The sequence below is a fragment of the Oryctolagus cuniculus genome, chromosome 13 (assembly GCF_964237555.1).
Source record: "Oryctolagus cuniculus chromosome 13, mOryCun1.1, whole genome shotgun sequence".
Classification (NCBI taxonomy): domain Eukaryota; kingdom Metazoa; phylum Chordata; class Mammalia; order Lagomorpha; family Leporidae; genus Oryctolagus; species Oryctolagus cuniculus.
Window position 1 is genome coordinate 573,423 of NC_091444.1, and position 18,367 is coordinate 591,789.

General features: G+C 60.4%; 1 protein-coding gene across 13 annotated transcripts in view; it reads left to right on the forward strand.

Moving 5' to 3' along the window:
• CACNA1E (calcium voltage-gated channel subunit alpha1 E) overlaps window positions 1–18,367 on the forward strand; it is a 366,950-nt gene that overhangs the window by 326,531 nt on the left and 22,052 nt on the right. For 11 of the 13 annotated variants that reach the window (XR_011381220.1, XM_070054903.1, XM_070054898.1 and 8 more), the window contains 10 exon segments: window positions 3,266–3,277; window positions 4,551–4,647; window positions 7,372–7,532; window positions 8,011–8,148; window positions 8,970–9,171; window positions 9,897–10,061; window positions 10,533–10,643; window positions 13,827–13,910; window positions 14,609–14,734; window positions 17,964–18,029. Coding sequence is in view for 12 of the 13 variants with exons in the window: in XM_070054903.1 (XP_069911004.1) it covers window positions 3,266–3,277; window positions 4,551–4,647; window positions 7,372–7,532; window positions 8,011–8,148; window positions 8,970–9,171; window positions 9,897–10,061; window positions 10,533–10,643; window positions 13,827–13,910; window positions 14,609–14,734; window positions 17,964–18,029 (1,162 nt within the window). In the remaining variant the exon portion in view is untranslated. 13 annotated transcript variants of the gene reach the window in all.

Here is an 18,367-nt window from a genome sequence, read left to right on the forward strand (position 1 = left end):
CCACTTGGTGCCGGGCCGGGAGCTCCTGCAGTCGGAGCAGAGCTGCACTCAGGCAGCTTTCCAGTGTGAGCAGCTTTCCAGGCCCAGGTGCAAGGAGGGAAGGGTTGTGCAGCCACCATAGCCGCGTGGAACCCGTGTCCTGGCCACGGAGCGGAGGATGATGGCAGAGTAACAGTGGGTGCAGGCCTCCTGCATGAGCCTGGAAGTGCTGAGTGTGGACCAGGGAGCAAATAAGCCCAGCGGCAGCAGCCAGGCAGTGGCCAGGTCAGTGCCAACCTGAGCTTCCTCGTGCCAGCGGGTGAGGCTGGCGTGGGTTGCAGACCCTAGAGAGACAGGCATTGCCTCCACGTTTCCCGGGTCTTTGGGATATTACTGAGCGTCTACACCCATCCTTTGCTCGCCTCTCAGCAGCCCTGTGGAGCCCTTTAGAGCAGCGTTGCCTGGGTCTGGCAGAGCCGGTTCTTGCGCAGCCGAGGGGAGCTGCCCTGAAGGGCAGTGCTTTCTGCTGCACAAGCTCGCTTCTCCCTGTGGTGCTGTGGTTGGTCTCGGGCTGTGGCTCCTTGCACAGAGTGTGGCTGGGAGAAGTGTCTTCTCAGCCTGCAGATCCTCTCGCGAGACCCGTGGGCGGGCGGAGAAGGTACCCTGAGTGGCAGGCCTCCATGCTCTGTCGAGCTTTCTCTGTCTCCCACCAGCAGACCCGAGTGGTAAGGGGGGCGGGGCTGTGGCTTCACCGTCTCCGCTCAGAAGCTGCAGGTCTCCCTTATGCCCGTGTTTGGTGAAAGACCTGGCTCTGCCGAAGCTTAGCGGACCTTATGCCCTGAAACCGCTCCCTCTCCACAAGCAGCTGTGCTTTCATCTTGTGAGAGCTTCAGAAGGTGGACTGCAGTGTCTGCTACAGCACCCAGTGCTTACGGCCGTCACTTCACCTGGAAAACGGGAGTGCAGATGCCCGATCGCTGAGCAAGCCCCTCCTCCCCTGCAGGCCTGGGCTTCCGCTGGCAGGAGATCCCCCGGATCCCTGTTCACCCTGGGCCTGTGAGAAGTGCAGAGGCCATGGCGCTTACCAGATGCAGGAGTGAACCTGAGATCTGTCCTTCGGGAAGCGGGTCCTGGGAGATGGAGGCCAAGCTGTAAATTCTCATCCTCTCCTAGGAAGACACCGTGGAGACGTGGCCCTGGTTTTGTTGGGAGCAGCCAGGAACCTATCAATAAGTAGGAAAATTAATTTGGTAAAACATTTGGCCCCACTGAGTCACAAATAAATAATAAACAAAAGTTTAAGACAAAGCTGGAGAAAACGTCACTGATCGGCTAGGCAGTGTAAGAACAATCTGATGGCACATGAATAGCAAAGTATAAATGATTACACTTACGTGATTTACAAAAACCACATGAATTATTTCCAAAACAGTGTGCTTCAGAGTGTATAATGAACTCAACTTGCTGGCCTCTTGATGGCTTTGGGACACACCGTGTCTGGTCCAGGCGAATTGCTCAGCGTCTGCCTGGCCGTGGCCCCTCACCCTGTCTTTTCCAGGGCAGTTTTACAGTCGGGTGGTCCTGTGTTGGAAGCTGGAGGATCCAGGCTTTTTTTCTGCAGTGATTAGAGTCCCAGTTTCAATGGCTCTGCTGCTGTGAGAGACCCACTTTACAGAAGGCTTGGGGCAGCTTGGCCTTGTGCCTGTGTGGAGTCGGCCAGGCTGCCATGCGTTCCTGGGGCCAGAGTGTGCTATCAGGAAGCCCCGATTTCCAGAACATGGTGCACATACTGTGACATGTCACTGGGATTCGGGGAGGAAATTAATTTAGAGAATAAATTCTGTCCTTTATCCGGGTGTGTGGGAGAAGTGATACTGTGATCTCCTGAGTAAGATGCGCGAGTCTGACCCCTGGGGGGATGTTCAGGCCCCGGGGATGAGGCCTGGGCTAAGTGGAGGCAGAGCCTGCAGTGTGGGCTCCCAGCCCACCACCTTCCTTACCCTCACCTTAGGGTATGGAGATTGTCCAGTGTGCTGGCAAGGGGTCAGCTTCTCCCTGGGACCACTCCATCTTCCCATGGCAACTTGCATGTGGTCGCAAGTTTGTCGCGTGCTTGGTTACTTGAGTCTGTCTTCCCTCCTGGGCCAGGTGTGTTCCAAGAGGTTGGTGGCCTTGTTTGTAGTCTAGTGCCTAGAACAGGGCCTGGTGTAGACGCATGTTAATGAGCACATGTAGCGTGTGTGGCTAACCCACCCCAGGCCCAGTCTTGTGAGTGGAAAGATGTTGTCATAGCTGTGGACATTGGGAGGTTGTTGCAGTAAGGGCGTAAGCTTTGTCTTTCACTCCCAAATCACCATCCACCCGGCACTGTCAGTGCAGATTAATCTAATTCCCATTACGGGTCCAGGCTCTGAGTGACATGAGAAGCCTTTGCTTGTGACCTCACTGCTGTCGTGCACAGGGAGAAGGCAACTGCTGTGACCAGCAAGTAGCCACTGACGCCCGGCCTGCAGCCGTCTTCACAGTGGCAGTGGGCAGGGTGCACACAGGTGAGACCACGGGGGCACTCACCCACGATGGTGCTTAGAGCTGGGCTTCCCCGCACTCAGGTGGACACCAGCACCTCGTCCAGCACCGGAATTCAGCGAGCCGGTGCTGCTGGTGCCGAGACTCAGAGGTGAAGGGCAAGGGCTGAAAGCACCATGGACGGACGCCGCGGGTGCTGGGCACCTGTCTGTGAGCTAGGACGGGGGAAGGGCGTGTGCTCTGGAGTGTGTGTGTGTCTCGAGGACAATTCGCCGGCCTCCTGCCTGTGGCAGAGCCCACAGTGGGAAGCCCCCCACTTTTGAGCTGATGAGTGAGAGTTCAGAGTGGCCCTGGCGGTGGGGCTGGATGTCCCTGGGGATGAATTCCTGGGTGAGCGAGACTGTGACCGAAGCGTCTCCCCTGGAGAAGGATGTCTGGCCATGAGCAGGTGCCCCTCCCCCAGCCGGGCTGCTTACACACTCATGGGGACAGAGGGTCTGCGTGAGGCCTGCGCTAGCACACGCTGCTCAAACAGCGCGGGGCCTGCGGGCTGTGGAGCTCGGGGCCGTGGCGACTGGCAGCCAGCTGGCCCTTCTTCCATACGCATGTGCGGTCTGCAGGCGCCGAGGCCAGGGTGGGCCCTGGAGCCGTGCCTCAGCCCTGCCCTGTGACCATCCCCTTTCTCCATGAGCGTTCTGACCGCTTTCCTCTCTGCCCACCCCCTTTCTCCTCTGACTGCCTCGGACCGGATTCTCCGTAGGAATGCTTTGGGGTAAATATGTTTGGTTTTCTTTGAAGTAAAAGAGACTGGGTTGGGTTGGAGGGGGGAGAAGGTGCACTGAGAACGGGGTGCTGCGTGTGTGTGAGTGGCGTCTTCCCCGATACCCACGGTTCAAAGATCAGCAGTTGCCAGGCCTTCTTGGGAAAGGGTCGTCGTCAGGGCCGGATTTGGGCTGCTCTTGCTTAGTGCCCTAGAGCTGTGCAGGAGGAGGAGCCTGTTGCAGCATGGCAGTCTGCCAAGACCACGGTGCCGTGAGGATGCCTACAGGGCACTCGCGAGCGAGGCCTGGATGTGGTGCTCCTGGGCCATGGCCGGAGGCAGGCATGGGAGCGTCCCCTGGATGCGGTAATGTCTCTGCCCCTCTCTTCTGTGGAAAGACAGTTGGGGGTGGGGTGGCAGGAGGGCAGGGCAAGAGCAGGAGGCTGCCGCCTGACCTCCGCAGCCCGCCCCTGCCTGGGTCACGAGGTGGGGAGCCCGGCTAGGGCCTCCCTTGCTGCTCAGCCTCTTTGCCACCTGTGTTTTACAAAGTGAAATTACTTAAATTGAATGCAGAAATCTCAGGGGACAAGCAGGGAGGAACGGGAAATGCAAGTTGATTATTCATTTCATTCCTAGAAATGAAGGAGACGCTGTTCCCTGTCAGAGCAGAGTTTCTGAGGGGCTGGCAGGGCTGAAAGGTGGCCGGGGGCCCAGGGCTTCCTGTGGCCATGCAGGTGCAGGCGTATGAAGGGGCCACATCTGCAGGACACTGGGATGCGAGCCCTGGTCTTGGCCAGGAACCTGCGGATAGCTCTGGCATGGGCAGCCCAGGGAAGGAGGTTTGTGCTCCTCTGGCCTCCCCCATGCCCTCCCTACCTCCCCTCCCCCACTCCTCTCCTCCCTGCCTTCCCGTGGCCCCCTTCCCATGCCTCCTACACGCCTGAGCTATGCAGAGAGGCAAACATGGAGTGACTTGTTCTCAGTGTGGGCTCCTGTTCCAGGTAGCAGGGGTCATTTGGAAAGTTCTGGAAAAGCTCTTGGGAGGCAGAGTGGAGGTCATGGTCCTGTGGGTGGGGGGTGGGTCTCCCCTTCAGTTTGCCCGTGTGTGGTGAGTGGTACTACATTGGCTGTGAGGGCAGGGAGGAGTCTGAGTGTGTGCAGGTGCGCCTGGGCATTGCCACATGTGTGTTCCGCGCTGTGTGCCTGTGTGCATGCACACTCTGGCCCCACTGTGCCAGGACAGTCCTGGGAACACGGCTCTGCTGTCCCCTCTGTGCCGCTGCAGGACCAACAAGGGGCGCGACATCAAGACCATCAAGTCGCTGCGTGTGCTTCGTGTGCTGCGGCCCCTGAAGACCATCAAGCGCCTGCCCAAGCTGAAGGTAGTGCCCGGGCCTGCCGCGCTGTGCTCTCCTCTGCTGTGGCTGCCTGGTCCCTCCGCCGCCTCTGGACGGCGTCTCCCCTTTACCCACGGGGAGCTGAGTTGCTTTCTCCTGTGGGAGCCAAGGGCCGTTCTTAGTCTCAAAGGAAAATGGCCAGTGTCCCAGGAGTGGATGTGGGGCCTTGCTTCCTCGGTGCAGACGCAAGTGCACACTGAAGCCACGTGGCTTTGGTCTGTGCCCAGGAGGTGGCCCAGAGCTCACGGCTGCACGTGGGGCCGGTGGTGCCCTGGGCTGGTTTTGCTCCTGGTAATTCTAGACCCAGAAAGCCTCTTTCTACTGATGCATGGACAGGTGAGTGACTTGCGCAGGGATGCGTGGTGCTTCCCAAGAGGCAGGCAGAGGGGGAAGGGCACTCAGCAGGGCATGTGCCCCGTGCAGAACCTGCCTGGCCCAGGTCCCTCCTGCTCCAGAACCTGGGGCTGCACTTCCCTTGGTGTCAGTGGAGGTGAAGTCCCCGTGGGAGCAAAGCGCCTCCTCCCAGGTTCCTGCGAGTGGGGGCCCAGGGCCCCTCACACGCCTGCGCCTGGGCCACGCTGCCGGCAGGCGTGCCGCACACCTGAATGCTTCCCAAGACGCAGGGGGAGTCTGGAACTGTGAACTTCTCCCAGGCCACCTGCATCGGAGCCTGCCTGGCTGCTTCCTAGAATGCAGGCCGCCGGGCCTCCCCACAGCCCCACCAGGTTCTCTGGGCTGGGACAGCCCCCCAAGCCCACCCCCGGGGCTGTCAGTGTGGCCTGTGTTGGGAGCCCGACCACATGGAGAGGAGCCCACAGCTGGCACCCTCAGCCTTGGGACTTGGGTGCAGAACGACCCTGGTGCGTTCCTGTGGGACTCTAGTTCCCCTGGGGGCTGGGACCCTTAGCTCCTATGTGCTGTGAACCAAGGGAGCCAACCCTATAGGAAGACTCAGCAGTCCCTGTGTCCGAGGACCAAGCTGCCAACTGGACTCTCCAGCTGCCCGGGTCTAGTTCCCTGCTGGGCTTTTGACCTTTGACACTGCCTGGCCCCAAAGTGCTGCATACAGGAGGCAAAACAAACAAGCTGGGTGACAGCAGAGTCCCCTCTGAGAGCCCTGCCCTGACTGAGGTGTGGCTTCCTCAGAACCCAGGGCCCAGGGGTGGTGGCCTGGCCACCTCCTCCTCCTGGCTCCACTTCCCCCCTCAGGCACCCCCAGAGGCACCTGCTCCTCCTGGCAGTGGGCTAGTGCCTGTGGACAGTCCTTTCTCTCCCCTGGGCAACATATGGCTGGGCTGCCCGGTCTCCTGACCTGATAGCCACAGAACAGGCCCCAGACCCAAGCATAGACACCAGAGAGACCATGAGCTGCCGGAAGCCGCCCCAGCCTCGCTTAACACCACCAAGTCGTGAGCTGTCTCCTGTTCAGTGTGGTTACCCGAGGCCGAGGCTGCCTGAGCCGACGCTCCTGTTCCTGGCAGTGCAGAGCCGAGAGCAACACCGCTTCACCCAGCATCATTAAGAAGAGCCCAGCTGCACACAGGCAGCACCACTGCGGGCTGTGAGTGCAGGGAGCTGAACCTAAAACCTAGACCGTCACCTAAAGGGCTGGAAACGTGCCCGGTTCCCATGTAGCTCCATGCAGCTTAGGGCCTGGAGCGGAGGCAGGAGCCCGTAGCTCCATGCAGCTTAGGGCCTGGAGCGGAGGTAGGAGCCGGGTTCTGGAGCGCAGCTTCCTGTGTCTGGGACAGCTCTGCACCCCTACTCTGTTGACCTCCATGCTAAGCACAGCTTGACCTGCAGAGATGGAGTGTGGGCAGATGCAGAGCAAATGAAGGACAATAAACCCTTCAAATAGAGACAGGGGTGCATTGGAAATGCCACGGAACAAGCTTGGAATCAGGTCAGAGAATGTGGCACAGGCACAGGCACAGGCTCAGTGTCACCAGCTCCCAGCAGTGGTGCACGTGCCACGTCCCACAGGGCCCCTCTCCTTGATGACCTGGTCTCCACTGCCTGGGCTTTCCACATGCAGGGCACACGTCCTCCTCGGGCCACAGCCTGGAAGCTCGGGGCTGACCCCTGGGGCCACCTCTCAGTAGTGTTGGGTTGGGTGGGCGGCTCCGCTTCAGTGAACAGGCCTCAGGGGCTCAACCACGTGGCCTGCCACCATGTGCCGGCCCTCAGGCTCAGGCTGCGTGCCGTGTACCACCCCTGGCCGGAGGCCCTTGGGCTCATTCCCATGTACCGCTGCTGTCCGGAGGCCCTTGGGGGCTCATACCTGTGTACCGCCCTGGTCTGGAGGCCCTCAGGGACTCACGCCCCTGTACTGCTCCTGTCCAGGGGCCCTCAGACTCAGGCCGTATGCCTGTGTACCGCCCCCGTCCGGAGGCCTTCAGGCTCATGCCGTGTGCCACCCCCGTCCAGAGGCCCTCAGGGGCTCATGCCGTGTGCCACCCCCGTCCAGAGGCCCTCAGGCTCGTGCCCGTGTGCCGCCCCCGTCCGGAGGCCCTCAGGGGCTCATGCCCTGTGCCACCCCCGTCCGGAGGCCCTCAGGGGCTCATGCCCTGTGCCTTACCCCTCTGCAGGCCCTCAGGGGCTCATGCCGTGTGCCTTACCCCTCTGCAGGCCCTCAGGGGCTCGTGCCCGTGTGCCTTACCCCTCTGCAGGCCCTCAGGGGCTCATGCCCTGTGCCTTACCCCTCTGCAGGCCGTCTTTGACTGCGTGGTGACCTCCTTGAAGAACGTCTTCAACATCCTCATCGTGTACAAGCTCTTCATGTTCATCTTCGCTGTCATCGCAGTGCAGCTTTTCAAGGGAAAGTTCTTTTACTGCACGGACAGCTCCAAGGACACGGAGAAGGAGTGCATGTGAGTGCCCCCACGCAGTGCACTTCCTGCTCAGCCTCCCGTGCGCATCCTCCGGCTGCCTGGGCCCGCTGGCCGCCCTTCCCCCTTGCTTGTCCCCTGCCTCTCAGCAGAGGGACAAGACAGGAAATTGCAGCTCTTTGGAGCCCCTCTATGGCACACGTGGCCCGGTGTTCTCCGTTCCTCCATCTCAGTCTTGCCATCCGTTGACATGGGTTTAGCCAGCACAGTGTAGCTGTGGAAGCTGACTCAGCACAAGGTGACAGGGCGACGAGGCAGGGATAAGTTTGAACGCAGTCCTGCTTTTATTCCATGCAAATACCTGCCTCCTGGGTGATTGGTGTGATCACTGAAGGGCGTGGCCCCCCCGCCTGGGCCCCAGATGCACGTTGGTGTCAGGAGGGAGCTCTCGGAGGCCCATCCCACTGATGCCGTTGGCAGCTGCTGAGCTCCCTGGTGCCGTGTTTCTGCGTGGTTTCAGAGGCAACTATGTGGATCATGAGAAAAACAAGATGGAAGTGAAGGGCCGTGAATGGAAGCGCCACGAGTTCCACTACGACAACATCATCTGGGCTCTGCTGACCCTCTTCACCGTGTCCACGGGGGAAGGCTGGCCTCAGTGAGTGCTGGGCAGGTGCAGGCTGACCCTCTTCACCGTGTCCACGGGGGAAGGCTGGCCTCAGTGAGTGCTGGGCAGGTGCAGGCTGACCCTCTTCACCGTGTCCACGGGGGAAGGCTGGCCTCAGTGAGTGCTGGGCAGGTGCAGGCTGACCCTCTTCACCGTGTCCACGGGGGAAGGCTGGCCTCAGTGAGTGCTGGGCAGGTGCAGGCTTGTCTGAGGGGCAGGGGCCCCTCGAAGCTGCCTTGAGACGGGAAGGCTGACCCCCAGGAACCATACCAGGGAAGGAACAACTGAGAGGGATGAGGCAGACATCCTCCCGGGAGAAATGGGCGAGGGGCTGGCAAAGGCGGCCAACTGTGTGTCAGCCAGTTATTGAGGACTTACTTGAGTGGAGCCGTCTGACTCCCAGAGACAAAGTGGGTTTCCAGCAGTTCTCCACCCCCAGGAGGGCACAGGGACCTCAGGGATTCTGCGGGCTCCAGGTAGCTGAGGGTGGAGATGAGCTGTAGAACCGAGACCCCTCCCGCGCTCCCACACCTCCCACATCAGCTTCTGAGGCTGGGTCTTGGGAGCCCCAGTAGGGACTGCATGCCTGGTGGGCAGCAGGCTCCCTAGAGGAACTCCAGGACTCTGGGCATAACCTAGCCATTACCCTTAGAAGTGTGGAGGCGTTGGGTGCCTGCCAGAGCAAGGGGCGTGGATTGTGTGCCAGTGACACGCCGCCCGGTTGGTGACAGACCTGGCAAGGTAACAGAGTCCAGGAAATCCCACAGGGCCATCCCCGGGGCGCGTTCGCTAAGCAGCACTCTGGCCCGCAGGGTTCTGCAGCACTCTGTGGACGTGACCGAGGAGGACCGAGGCCCGAGCCGCAGCAACCGCATGGAGATGTCCATCTTCTACGTGGTGTACTTCGTGGTCTTCCCCTTCTTCTTCGTCAACATCTTTGTGGCCCTCATCATCATCACTTTCCAAGAGCAGGGGGACAAGATGATGGAGGAGTGCAGCCTGGAGAAGAACGAGGTGCTGGCAGGGCAGAGACTGGGGGAGGGCGGGGGGGGGGGCAGCAGAGGCCCGGGGAGGGGAGGAGAGCAGAGGCCTGGAGAGGGGAGGGGAGCAGAGGCCCGGGGAGGGTGGTGCGGCAGAGGCCCGGGGAGGGCCAGCTGGGGAGGCGGGAGGAGCCGTGTTGGATGGAACTGTGGGCAGAAGCTGGGCAAGCCTGTTGCTCGGGCACAGCAGAAACGTGCCCTGAGCACTTCCCGGCTGGAGCCCTGGTGTGAGCACTGAGGGTGGGAAGCTGCTGAGGGCCTGTGCGTGCCTGCTAAGAGAGAAACGTGCCAGCCGGGGATGTGGTGACGGAGCTGCCATGGCTTGTGCTGGAATGGCAAGCAGTGGGCCTTACGGCTGCTTCTCTGGTGACAAGCGTGATTCTGGCCCTTGGCAGGGTCTCGGTAGTAGGCCCTGAGCTGGGAGAAGTATAACAGGGCCCTGCAGGGGCATGGCAGGCAGATCTGACTTCAGCTGGGGGCCGGGAAAGGCGTCCACTCTAAGTGTCTCAGCCGTTGCTGCCTCGAGGGACTTCGTCAGTGCCATTAAGTGCCCCCCAGGGGCAGCTCCTGTGGCTCTGTGGAGGTGGCCCCTGTGGCCACTTCAACTTCTGCCTGTCCATCCCTGCCCTTTGGCACACACTAGCCGCTTCCAGCCACTCAGAAAACTTGCTGTGGACTAACCCTGTGGCTCTCTTGCAGAGAGCATGCATCGACTTCGCCATCAGTGCCAAGCCACTCACCCGCTACATGCCGCAGAACCGGCACACATTTCAGTACCGCGTGTGGCACTTCGTGGTGTCCCCATCCTTTGAGTACACCATCATGGCCATGATCGCCTTGAACACCGTCGTGCTGATGATGAAGGTAAAGACGCGGTGCTGGCCTCTTCCTCCGAGAGCAGCAGCCTGTGCGTGCAGGCCAGGAGCTCGCCGGTGTCCAGTCTGCTGCCTCTGCCTGCTTTCGCACATGGAATCTCTGTGGTCTGATCTTTTCTGATGACCCAGGCTCTGGGAACTGGTGGTGCACTGGGTGCAAAGGAGAAAGGGTGCAGAAGTGAGGAGGTGGTGGGGTTCCACTTCCAACAGATGGGGAGTGCCAGGTGTGGGGTGTCAAGGGGCGCTGGGTACAGCTGAACACTGGATGAGAAAGAGCTGCCCTAGAAAATGTCTCTGCCCTGCCCCACCCCAGGCAGGCCAGCTGTTTCGTTGCTAGGGACTGGGCAGGGCCAGGGCTGTTTTTCTGTGTGTGTGTGTGTGTGTGTGTGTGTGTGTGCTTGCTGGGGCAGTCAACCCTCTCCCTGTGGCTCTAACTCTTGCTGTCTTCCCTCCCTGGCAGTACTACTCTGCCCCCTGCACCTACGAGCTGGCCCTGAAGTACCTGAACATCGCCTTCACCATGGTGTTCTCCCTGGAGTGTGTCCTGAAGGTCATCGCTTTTGGCTTCGTGGTATGTTGCCAAGTCTGCACTTGGCGGCACCCACCCCGCCTTTGCTGGAAGGGGGACGTTCCTGCTGTTCCAAAGGTGGTCGGCACACCCAAGGGTGGCTTGTGCTGCCTGCTCAGTGGGTGGCCACAGAGCTAACAACACAGGAGGGGCCACATCCCCGGCTCCCCACTCCTCCAGCCATCAGCCCTGCTCCTGCCGAACTCTGAGCAGTAAGGGCGGCGTGGGGGGTGTCGCGAGACTTGCAGTGTGCTTTAGATTCAGGGGCAACAAGGAACAGACTGATGGGTGAGTGTCTGCTGGCAGAGGGGCCGGGAAGAGTGATCTCTGCCAGTGGAAATAGTGCATGCTGCCTGTGTGCAGAGGCCATGACCTTTGAGGGTGTGTGTCGGGGGGGGGGGGGGTCCTGCAGCTGAGTTTGGGGAGAGTCGGGGCAGATTCTGGCACAAACCCTCCGCTCACTTCTCAGCTGTTCATCAGACTTGTTTGGCCGACGCTCACATGTGCTCTCAGGGCATCAAGAAAACCCAGCCCTGTGCCCTACCAACAGGACACACCCTCTGTGACCCGCTCACCTGAGTGTGTGCAGTGCGCCCAGCGGGATGCACCTGGCACCATTTCCCTCTTGTCCAGGGGATGAGCTGCCCTCTCAGGTCTTCCTGGCAAAGCAGCTGTGTCCGGCAGCAGCTAGAACAGGGACTCTGGTTTGATCCCCGTGAGTGTTGGCTGCGGGGGTGCCTGCCGTCTCTTGAGACCCCACTCCCTGCGTCGTTGGGGTGGGGAGCTGAAGGAACCCCTCACAGGTGGCCACATTCTCTCCCTGGCTCCCTCTTGGGTGTTTGGAGACTTGGAGCAATAAACCAGCAAGGAACCTGAGCAGCAGCTCAGCCTTGAGTGCAGCCTGGCTCTGAGGAGAGCGTTTCCTGGGTCTGGCGATGCTTGGGCGTCTTCCCCGAAGCCTCCTCCTCCTGCCCTCCCTGTCCTTAGTCGAGTGCCAGGGGCAGCTCTAGCCCTGATGAGTCACTTGGCATTAATGTGCGAGGTACTTCAAAAAGTTCGTGGAAGAGGGGACCTAAGGGATAAGAGAATCTTGAAACCTACACGTAGTTTCTCCCTGGTGCGTTTTTTCTGTGAAAACCTGTGTTAGTGCGCTGGGTTTTCAGGATGCCCTGGCATGCACGTAATAATAATCCCACCAGCGTGTCTGGAGCACTGGGAGTGGACACAGTGCATACCCCCACTGCTATTTAAAGGAAGAAGCTGAGGGGAGCGGTGTGGCTCTGGGAAGGTCACGCCGTGAATGGGAGGGAAGGCGCTAAGACCTCTGGGTGGTCTGTGAGGCACCGGCATCTCCCATGCCCACGTTGTCTGCCTCATTGCTTTCTTACATGAATGAAACGGAGCTGAGAGAGGATGGATGTTTTGTCCCAAGTTAGTAGAAAGCAGAGCTAGGATTCAAATCCTGGTGTCTCTGACTTCAAAACTTGTGGTAAAATGGGTCTGGGTGGTGGTAGCCCTTTACCCACTGGGGATACAACCAGGTGCCAGTGATGTCTGAGACCGTGCACAGTGCTGACCGCATTATGTATGGTCTGTGTTGTGTGAGGGCTGCTGTGTTCTCCTGGTTGTGCAAACAACCTGGAGCATACTCTACAGACTGAGATGGCCCAGGATCCTCTGGGAACACCTGGGAGGGCTTCTTGCTGACTGGAACGTTGTTACCCAGCTTCTGACTGAGAACACAGCCTGTTGCTGACTGCAGCACCGTGTACAGTGTGTGACTGGGACATTGTGTGCAGTGTGTGTGTGTGTGTGTGTATGACTGAAACACCATGTGCAGTGTGTAACAACATGTGTGACTGGAACACCGTGTGCAGTGTGTGACTGTGTGACTGGAACACCGTACGCAGTGTGTAAGTGTGTGTGTGACTGGAACACTGTATGCAGTGTGTGAGTATGTGTGACTGGAACACCGTGTGCAGTGTGTGACTGAGCGTGTGTGACTGGATCACTGTGTGCAGTGTGTGACTGGAACACCGTGTGCAGTGTGTGACTGAGTGTGACTGGAATACCGTGTGCAGGGTGTGACTCACTGTGTGACTGGAACACTGTGTGCAGTGTGTGACTGAGTGTGTGACTGGAATACCGTGTGCAGTGTGTGACTTACTGTGTGACTGGAACACTGTGTGCAGTGTGTGACTGAGTGTGTGACTGAAACACTGTGTGCAGTGTGTGACTTACTGTGTGACTGGAACACCGTGTACAGTGTGTGACAGCCTGTGTGACTGAGTGTGTTGCCCACACTGGCTGGAATACTGTAGGCAGTGTGTGACTACATTGTGTTTTCCTGTCAAGTGCAGAATTTCACCTCCCTTGGAGTCACACTTGGGCTGCTTGGCATCTTGCGTTGCCAGCATGGCTGTACATGGGACCGTGGTAAAGTGGAATGAGTGGCCCTTTTTCCCCAGCACTGATTGCAGAGCAGCCACATACGGGTAGCATACACAGTGTGAATCACTGGTTAAAGAGACGACTCACAGTCCAGGGGTTGTGTAAGGACAGCATAAAATTTCATAACGTGGCTTAGACAGTGCACCCTACAACATGAGTTGTGTAGGTCTGGAATTCTCCATTTAATGTTTTTGGGCTGTCACTGACAATGGCTGACTGAAGCTGTGGAAGGTAAAACCAGGAATGAGAGGGGCTCCTGTCCTGTGTTATGCTGCCCTGCACCCCTGCCTGTAGACATCATCAGCTGGGACCCCAGTCACTTGGCGTGTTGTGACTTTCATTGACAGCTGAAAGTGTGATGGTGGCAATGGCTTTGTGGCACAGACTCAGCCCCAGATGTAGCAGGTTGTGTACATTAAGCATGGACAGCTTGTTTGGCCACCAGACCTCAGTGAAGTGGTTAACCCATGAATGAATGTTTGCTGAAAGATAAAATAATCTTTTTCTTATATGGTGAGAGTTTCAAACATGAGGTCTTTGAGCAGAGAGAAGTGAGAAATTTCCAGGTTAGTGGAAGAAAAACGGCGTTCTGAACAGAAACAGGAAGCTGTGGCGCTGGGAGGCACGTAGACTGGCACAGTCTAAGTTCAGGTGACAGACGGCATCACGGGATAAACGGTGTCTTTCTCCCTCGTTTCTTCCTCCTGGTGTCCTGGGGCGGCACCCACCGGGCAGAACTATTTCCGTGACACCTGGAATATCTTCGACTTCATCACTGTGATTGGCAGCATCACGGAGATCGTCCTGACTGACAGCAAGGTGAGGGGCTTCGGGACCCTGTCTGCGGGCCTGGTCGTGCATGCTCAGCCTCTTCTAGCCCCTGGAGCAAACCTACCCCCTCTGAGTGTGGGCACCCCAGAATAACCTGCCCCCCAAGTGTGGGGAGGACCCCCCAGAGCAAACCTGCCCCCCTCTGAGTGTGAGGACCCCAGAGCAAACCTGCCCCCCTCTGAGTGTGAGGACCCCAGAGCAAACCTGCCCCCTCTGAGTGTGGGCACCCCAGAAAAACCTGCCCCCCCTTCCGGGGAGGACCTTTGCCCACTTCTGAGCCTCAGCCAGTGCGTGCAGACTGCAGGGAGACCCTGGACCCCACGGCTGCGCAGGTGGGACAGGGCTGCCCGTGCCCTGCCACATCTCTGAGGAGCTGACCCAGAGGAGGCACGGCGCCTGAGCCCTTGGAGCTCTCTGCCGGGGCCGCTCCCCGAGTTTGTGCAGCCTCCTCACACCCCCGTCGCTGTGTGCAGGCGGCTCTGCGAGATCTGATCTGCGCAGGCGTCAGGGCCAAGCACACAGGGCGCCTTCGCGGCGCTTGCCTGGCCTTCCCCGGGGAGGCAGAGTGAGGGCTCAGCAGGTAGCCCTGGGCCAGCCAGGACGGAGCCTGCTCTGCCCTGTGCTGAGTGAGGAGGCCAGCTCGCCCCCGCGACGCCCACGTCCCTCCCTGTCCCTCCCTGCGGCAGCTGGTGAACACCACGGGCTTCAACATGAGCTTCCTGAAGCTGTTCCGGGCCGCGCGGCTCATCAAGCTGCTGCGCCAGGGCTACACCATCCGCATCCTGCTCTGGACCTTCGTGCAGTCCTTCAAGGTGAGAGCCCCAGCCCGGCGCGGGCCACGGCTGCGGAGGTGAACGCCCGCCCCCAGCCACGGCTGCGGAGGTGAACGCCCGCCCCCAGCCACGGCTGCGGAGGTGAACGCCCGCCCCCAACCACGGCTGCGGAGGTGAACGCCCGCCCCCAGCCACGGCTGCGGAGGTGAACGCTGGCCCCCAACCACGGCTGCGGAGGTGAACGCCCGCCCCCAGCCACGGCTGCGGAGGTGAACGCCCGCCCCCAGCCACGGCTGCGGAGGTGAACGCCCGCCCCCAACCACGGCTGCGGAGGTGAACGCTGGCCCCGCCCCAGCCATGGCCGCTGAGGTAAACGCCAGCCCCGCCCCAGCCATGACCGCTGAGGTAAAGGCCCACCCCAGCCACGGCTGCGGAGGTGAACGCTGGCCCCCAACCACGGCTGTGGAGGTAAAGGCCCGCCCCCAACCACGGCTGTGGAGGTAAAGGCCCGCCCCCAACCACGGCTGCGGAGGTGAACGCCGGCCCTGCCCCAGCCACGGCCCCGCCCCAGCCATGGCCGCTGAGGTAAATGCTGACCCCGCCCCAGCCACGGCCTGGCCCCGCCCCAGCCACGACCGCTGAGGTAAACGCCTGCCACGGCCCGGCCCCAGCCATGGCCGCTGAGGTAAACGCCGGCCCCGTCCAGGCCACGGCCCTATCCCCAGCCACGGCCGCTGAGGTAAACGCCGGCCCCGCCCCAGTCACGACCGCTGAGGTAAACGTTGGCCCCACCCCCAGCCATGGCCCTGCCCCCAGCCACAGCCGCTGAGGTAAACGCCGACCACGGCCCCACCCCCAGCCATGGCCACTGAGGTAAACGCCGGCCCCGCCCCCAGCCACGGCCTGGCCCCGCCCCAGCCACGGCCCTGCCCCCAGCCACGGCCTGGCCCCGCCCCAGCCACGGCCCTGCCCCCAGCCTTGGCCGCTGAGGTAAACGCCGGCCCCGCCCCCAGCCACGGCCTGGCCCCGCCCCGGCCCCAGCATGTCCAGCCAGGAGGGTGGCCTGGATCGCAGGAGGTTCCCAGCAGTCGGCCGGCAGAGCCCTTTTCTGGAAAGCAGGTGGTGGTGCGTGGCTCGGGCCCTGTGCCCGAGGCCGCTGCCCTGGCGGCCCTCGGCCTTTGCAGGGGCCTGGCTGGTTCCCGGAGCAGGTCTGCAGCCAGGCCGCTCGGACTGTCCCGCGTGCGGCACTGCTGCCTGCTCCCTGAGGCAGTCGCCGAGCTACACGATGGAGGTCCTTGCGCATGCGTGGACAGGAATCGGCGTGTGGTACTGCAGAGGCAGGACTCCTGTGCCGTGCAGGGGGCAGGCCCGAGACCCACTCCCCAAGAGACTCCAGGGAGGTTTTCCAAACGTCTTTAAAGATGGTCAGCCCTGGCAGTGACCGTAAACTCACTGCCCTTAAGGTTCCTAAGCATTGTGTAAATGCTGACGTTTTTCTCACGTACATAAAAAAGTTTTTCACTGAGTGTGCCTGAAAATAAAGTCGAAATTAAATGGTTCAGAGAGGGGAGGTCATGACTTTACCAAGCTGCCTTTCTTGTTCCAATACTTTTTACATTTTAATCAGAAAAGAACAAGCCGGCCTCGTGGCTCCTCGTTGTCTGGAAGGGGAGTGTGGCCCTGCCACTCCCCACCACTGGTTGCCCCAAGGCTTCGGCATCTGACAGAGGAGCCGGCCAGCAGCAAGGGTGCTCACACGCCTGGGAGCAGCCTGGATCTGTGTCTGGCTGTTCCCCCCAAGGCCTCTCTTTCCTGCAAACCAGTTTCCCGAAGTTAGATGACAAAGGAGAAATCTGAAGCCTTAGCAGGAGTTTACCAATGGAGTCTCAGGCAAATGTGGGTTCAGAATTGGATGCACAGATGCTGTTTTCCTGGGACCAGTGCTGTGGCATCCCAGATGGGGGCTGGTTCATGTCCTGGCTGCTCTGCTTCCGATCCAGCTCCCTGCTATGGCCTGGGAAAGCAGAGGACGGCCCAAGTCCTTAGGCCCCTGCACCCACGTGGGAGACCTGCAGGAAGCTCCTGGCTCTGGCCTGAACTAGATGCAACCATTATGGGAATCTGGGGAGTGAACCAGCAGATGGAAGATCTCTCTATATATACCTCGGACTTTCAAATAAATTTAAAAAAAAAGGAAATTTAAAAAAAACACCTGTTTTCCTGGGGACTGCAGCCCAAGAGATGGGTGCATCGCATTATCAGCACCAGGCCCTGCAGAACCAGGCGCCACTGAGGGCAGAGACAGGCATCACACATGGCTGGCCATGGGTCACGGTGGACGCTTCCTTCTCAGAACAGTGTGGGGGCACAGCACAGAGATTTCTTCCTGTGAGGCCAGCAAAGCCCTTTGCATTGCAAAGTGGGGCCCACTGGCAAGACCCCCACCAGCCCTGAGCACTGGCCATGTCTCCCTTTGCTCCCCTCCCCGGAGTTAAGGGAGGGCTGAGCTGGGAGATAGAAGGAAGACCAGGCGGGAGAGCAGCTGAGGCGGTGGCCGCTGACTCCCTGCCTCCAGCTCCCCCTCCCCCAGCCCTTGCTCTGCAGCGGTCACCAGGGCCGGCCTCCGCAGCTCTTGTTTTAGCCCCTGTGCAAGTGTGGATGGCTCCAGGGCAGAGGCTTCCTGTGGGCAGTTGCCGTGCTGAGCGCTGCCTGCTCCCGTGTCTGGAAGCCGCAGTGGACCCCAGGAGCCATGCTGTGCACACTCAGGATGGGGGACCCTCGTGGAGAGCTTGCTGGGGCAGAGGGGCTTCCCAGCCAGCACGGAGAGCACCCACCCCACATGGAAATGCCCACATCCCCAGGGGTGGGCAGTGCGGGTGCAAGTAGGAAGCCGCCACATGGCCTCAGGCAGGCTCTGTGTGGGAACCCTGCAGGGGCGCTCACCCTGAGAAGGAAGGTGCTACCAGCAGATGAGAGCCCCTGAGGGCTGAGGACAAGTGGCCCGGTCGCTGACCAGTCCCCAGGCTGGGGGGAGCAGCAAGTGGTACTGCAGGGCCCTGGGAGCAAGTCCGGGCGCTTGCTGGATGAGCAGTGGCACAGCCGTCCGGGCACGGGGGGGTTCTCGCAGCTCTCTGGTGAGGCCCTGGGAGAAGTAAGTTCCAGGCCTCAGCACGGCTCAGCCCATGCTTGTGTTAGAGGTCAGGACTCCGCACAGTGTCGTCCACTAACAGGAGAGCCCACCACCAACACCCAGCTCTGCTCTTTCCAGGCCCTGCCCTACGTCTGCCTGCTGATCGCCATGCTCTTCTTCATTTATGCCATCATCGGGATGCAGGTGAGCTGGTGTCCTGGGCCCGGCAGGGACGGCCGCGGCTCGTGCTGGCTCAGCCGCCGCAGCTTGTGGACTCAGCGCACTGCTTGCCCGCTGGCCTCAAGACTCCTCAGTCCCAGTTCAGTAGAATCATGGGGACTGGGAATGCACAGAGGCCCGTCGCCTGTCACACCTGCCGAGGCAGACAGCCTAGCTCCGGTCTGCAGACGTGGGTCTCCATCCCCCCACCCAGATGTTTGGGCCACGTTGCTGACCTGCAGACAGTACACGGCAAAAAGCACACACTGGGCTTAGCCAGAGGGCTGACGCGGCGCCATCCATTCCTCAGGGTCGTGGGTGTC